Source organism: Lagopus leucura, unplaced genomic scaffold (genome assembly GCF_019238085.1).
Source record: "Lagopus leucura isolate 7727_CA_CO unplaced genomic scaffold, USGS_WTPT01 31996-0_obj-0_obj, whole genome shotgun sequence".
NCBI classification, from domain to species: Eukaryota; Metazoa; Chordata; class Aves; order Galliformes; family Phasianidae; genus Lagopus; species Lagopus leucura.
The window spans coordinates 1-4,852 of NW_024964779.1; the positions used below are offsets into that span (position 1 = coordinate 1).

The 4,852-nt window shown below is 46.4% G+C and overlaps 1 protein-coding gene across 1 annotated transcript; it reads right to left on the reverse strand.

Annotated features, from left to right (window-relative positions):
- Window positions 1–2,983: 2,983 nt before the first annotated feature.
- LOC122191851 lies at window positions 2,984–4,320 on the reverse strand (the record flags this gene model as incomplete). The annotated part of the gene is made up of 2 exons (XM_042892252.1): window positions 2,984–3,199; window positions 3,741–4,320. Coding segments are annotated over 2 exons (796 nt in total), but the record flags the coding sequence as incomplete, so codon positions are not given.
- Window positions 4,321–4,852: the final 532 nt, after the last annotated feature.

Sequence of the window (4,852 nt, forward strand, 5' to 3'; positions counted from 1 at the left end):
AAGCAGATGCACCATTCTGCTTATGAAGGTTGGTCTGTAGGTTAACAGTTAAGAAACTCTGGTTCAAACAAATGACTAGATTTCACGATTGACGCTGACAACATGGCTGGATTTTTCTGTCAGATATCTTTACTACAATGGTGTCGTAAAGATGCCTTCTACAAATACTAAGCCTAAATTTCTGAAACTGTTGCCAAAATACTCTTAGTACTATGGAAGCAAGTAGTAAGAACATTACTGCTTCCTTCCAAAAAATAAGTAATGCACAGACATAGCAAAAATCACATTTGTATGGTGAAATATATGGCTCTATCTCCCTACTTCCTATGTATTCTGTTAAACATCAGAATCGAAAACAGAAAAATATTACAAGTTTGAAATTCCTAAATTTTATTCTTAGCCTTTTATTTCATAATTTGACACTAGGTAGGGTGTACATTCCCCTTTCAGGAAAAATGACTCTGAACCTATTACACAGGCATCTGAAAAACGATCAGTGCGCAAAAAGAAAACTACAAGGGATTTTCTTCTACCAGCGATATCCGAAAATAAATATAAAACAAGCCAAAGAAAAGACAGTAAAGCAGCTTACTCAAATCTTAATTTCTCTCTGCCTCCTTCTCAAAACATGCATTCTATATTTGAGACAATTCAGATGTTATTGAAGGTTCTATTAAAATCTGAATTCCACCAGTAAGTTAATCTGAAAATAAGTACACTGAAGAAAAAGATCCCACATAGCAAGTGGTATTAAAATCCTTCACTCTCACCTGAGGGAAACAATGAGACAGTCACCTAACTTTGTCCCCCTTCCAATCACACCCCAAACAATTCTAGCTTCATTGGCTGATTCTTTGTTGCTGCCAAATATATTTAGCACTAGAGAAAGAAAGAGGTAATGTTCAAAAGAGATTCATGTTTAATTTTTCTAAAATCGTTAAGATGGAGGTTCAATTGCTTATATCTAGGATGTATAACGTTCCCTTAATACAGTTTATTCATTAAGATGCATTGGGCATAAAGACATACTACAAAGCCATAGACTTAATTCAAGGAGATTGCACAAAATGAAGTACAACATTTGGACACAGTATCTAGTACTACTGTTCATAGGATGACTATCTCCTGAAAGTCGGCAGCTTTTTTATAAGGATTCCATGAGCAGGCCTAGCCTGAGCAGCAGGGCTGGACCAGACAACCTCCAGAGGTTCCTTTTGACCTCAACCACCCTGTGTAATATCAAGCAGTAGAGACAAGGCCAGAGGGAGTGGCTCAATGGGATCCTGTTCCATCTCCGGTACATTCTGGAACAGAGCAGGCGAAGAACTTGCCTGTAGTCTTTGTATTTACTTCACAAGTCACTTCACAGAACTTCCTCATACAATTAAACATACATTTTAACCTCCCTAACGTACCTGGAGTTCCAGAGATCATGTTCAGTTTACAGAAGATAACAAACACTGCATCAATCTATGCAAAGCCTACAGCAAGCTCAAAGAACTGTGGCTAGCAGAAACACTGCTGAAGTGTCAGCAGCAGTGTTGAACAGCTATGCTGTCCAAAGAATTATGTCAGTACTGCTAACCAACTGATGAGGCAACAAGCTCGGGAAGCATCTTGAGAAAAATAAGGTAGAAAGTGAACTTTACTACCACACCTCACACATACTGCATTTCACCACAATGTCAGAAAAGGACCTGATTTTTCACTCCAAAAGCACAGAGGTGTTTAAGGTCTTACGTATAGAAATCCAAGATGAACAGATTAAAATGTTCTGTTTTTAAACAAAAAAAACAGAGAAAGTGTTGCTATTGCACAGACCCCTTAGGCATGAAGGTATCAATTAAATATCACAACACCTTCTCTTCCCTGATCTATTTCTGAGCCCATGGCAACAGACTACTGCAATACATACAGAACACCCTTTCATCTGTCAGATACCTGAAATAGGCTTTTTGCAGAGTTTGAGAGCTGCATGCGGTTGCATGCAGCAATTCAAGGACTTCAGTCAACAGAACGGTGTGTTAAAAGAAACAGTGAGAATGGCCAGAGGACTAGAAAAGACAAGGGAAAAAGCTCAAAGTAATTGCAATTCCTTAATCCAGAGAGTATTAAAAAAAGGAGATAATAATGTTATTCAAATAAAATGAAATGAAAATAGGAACTTTATGTCAGATGAAGAATTAGAAGAAAGGAGATTAAACTGATAGGTCAGCAATTCTCTCTGATGGTAAGGAAAGCAAGACACCGAACAGATCACTTTAGGACATCAGATAAATACTACCTCCTCCCATCTAGGGCAAGGCTACTTGCTGGTGTGCCTGCCTTAGGGAAAAAGTGGCTAGCTTACTTCTAAAAGGTTTCTTCCAGTTTGTTTTCTTCATTTTCTAGGCCACGAATGAAAGTAAAATAATACATAACCTCCACTCTGTGTTGAGGTTTAACTGCTACCTGAATTTTCCTGCCTACACATTTCAATCGTACACTACATTTATTAATCTGAGGTAGGCAACTTGCAAAAGTTAAAGACTTTGCAGCTCTCAAGGGGCAACAGCAGCAGGTGAGTTCCACAGAAGTGTACAGGCTGGTGGGTGACAACTCAAAAGTCCACTGACAAAATCAGTAAAAGTTTCAAGAGTAGCAGAGCAACCCTTTCCCTCTTGAAGACCCTCTCCATCTTGAAGGAAAAGGGAGCATAACCATTTTTGATGTTTAGAAACATAAACTTACATCTAGTAAGCAGAAATAAATGAAAAAAAATAGCGAAAAGATTGGTATTAAGTAGAGAAAAAAAAAATCTATAGAGGAAAGTCTGACATATAATAACATGTATACACAAGCAAGCAGGCTACATCAGTCTAGTTTCCTCATTTACAAACTAAACATCTACACACACAAGGTGAACTTTTAACGTAAGAATTGTAAGGTGCAAACAAGAGATGCAACAGTTGAATTACACATCACACTGGCGTGATGTATATACCTCATCCATGCCAGAAGCCGTGAAGAAAATCCCAACCTCCTCTGCGTACTTCTTCAGCTCTCTATACTGGTCGTGACTGAACTCCAAGTGGCGCTTGTGCTCCCCGTAGGTCTTTCCCCAGGAGTGTTTTGAGGTGTACGGCCTCTCTAAGGCTTTTTTGTTGAATTTGTATTCCAGTTCGCTCTTCTGAAACTTAGCGCAGTCTGCCCCGCAGTCCTGCAAAAGAAGCTGGGTCACACACAGGAGGAATGCAACCGGCCCTAGCGTGAACACGCAAAGGCTGTGCAGGTAGCGGCCGTCTGCATCGCAGCGCTCACACCATCACATTTCTCCTGTGGCGATGCTCAGTTTCCAAACACAGGTCCAACCAACACTAAATTTTCGAAAGGCTTTTCTGTCTGACGGAGTGACTGAAGCATTACTCCAGGGAAAGTCAACGCACAAACGCGCTAAGGCAGCCGAGGCAGACCGACGGCCTCGGAGCCGCACCGTACCCACACCTGGGTGCGGCACAGCGACCGCCGCCCCCCGCAGCTGCGCGCAGCGCGCGAAGCGGACACCAGCCCAACGCGAGCACGGCGCAGTCACGAGCCGACACGCACCGACCGGCGGCTGCGAAACGCTCTTCTTGTTGCCTCCCACCACGATCTTATTCTCCAGCCGCTCACCCGCAACCAGCCCACTCCTCTCGGGCTGAGGCTGGGGCCCGCTCCCACCTCCCCGCCCGCAGCAGCTGCCCGCGGCCCTCCCCGAGCACCTTGGCCATGCGGATCATGCGCTTGGCGATGTCCAGGTCGCCCTGGTGGTTCTGCCCGATCTCCGCGATGATGAAGCAGGGATAGTCACCGCCTATGCGGCGCCCGGGACACAGCTCGAACTCCCGCGGCATTATGGCGCCGCCGCTGCCGCCAGCCACTCGCGACTGCTCCGACCGTCCCCGACAGCCGGCTGGCGTCCCGCCCGCTGGCTCCGCCCCGCCGAGAGGCGGGACTGGGCGGCGGGTGGTTGGAGGCGGGGACCGCCCAGCCCCGGCAGCGGAGGGGCCGGTGAGTCCGGCTGGGTCCTGTTCGCAGGCTGGGGCGCGGGGGCGCGCAGGCAGCTTTGAGGGCGATCTCCGCTTGTGCACGCCCTCCTTTTCGGGAGTAGAGAGCGATGCGTTCTCCTTGAGCCTCCTTGCCTCCGGACTGAACACTTCCTGTTCCCTCAGCTGCTTTCCATAGGACTTGTGCTCCAGATCCTTCACGGCTTCGTTGCCGTTCTCTGGACATGCTCCAGCACCTCGATGTCTCGTAGTGAGGGACCCGAAACTGGACACGGTACTGGAGGTGTGGCTTCGCCTGGGCCGAGTACAGAGGGACGATCACCTCCCTGCTCCTGCTGGCTGCGCTGTTGTACAAGCCAGGATGCTGTTGGCCTGCTTTGGCCACTGGGCACGCTGCTGGCTCCTGTTCAGCCACGTGTCCAACAAAGACACCTTTTAAGCCACACAGCTCTCCAGCTTCACTGCACCAAGCCTGTAGCGTGGCCTGGGGTTGTTGTGGGCAATGTGCAGGACCCAGCACTTGGTCTTGTTGAACTTCATCCCAGTGACCTCAGCCCATCCAGCCTTTCCAGACTGCTCCGCAGAGCCTTCTTACCCCCAGGCAAACAAACACTTTCTCCCAACATGATGTCAAACTCACCAAGGATACACTCAGTTTCCTAGTTGCCCTACCCATACCCTTTGTTTATCAGCCCTTGGCAAAGGGACAAGCAGCATGGCATGGGTATTAAAGTGTGAGTCGAAATACTGGTGTTTCATTTTGTGTTTAAACTGCTTGTCAGAAACAAGGGAAGCATCAGATTTAGGTATGTGGTTGCAAAAATTCC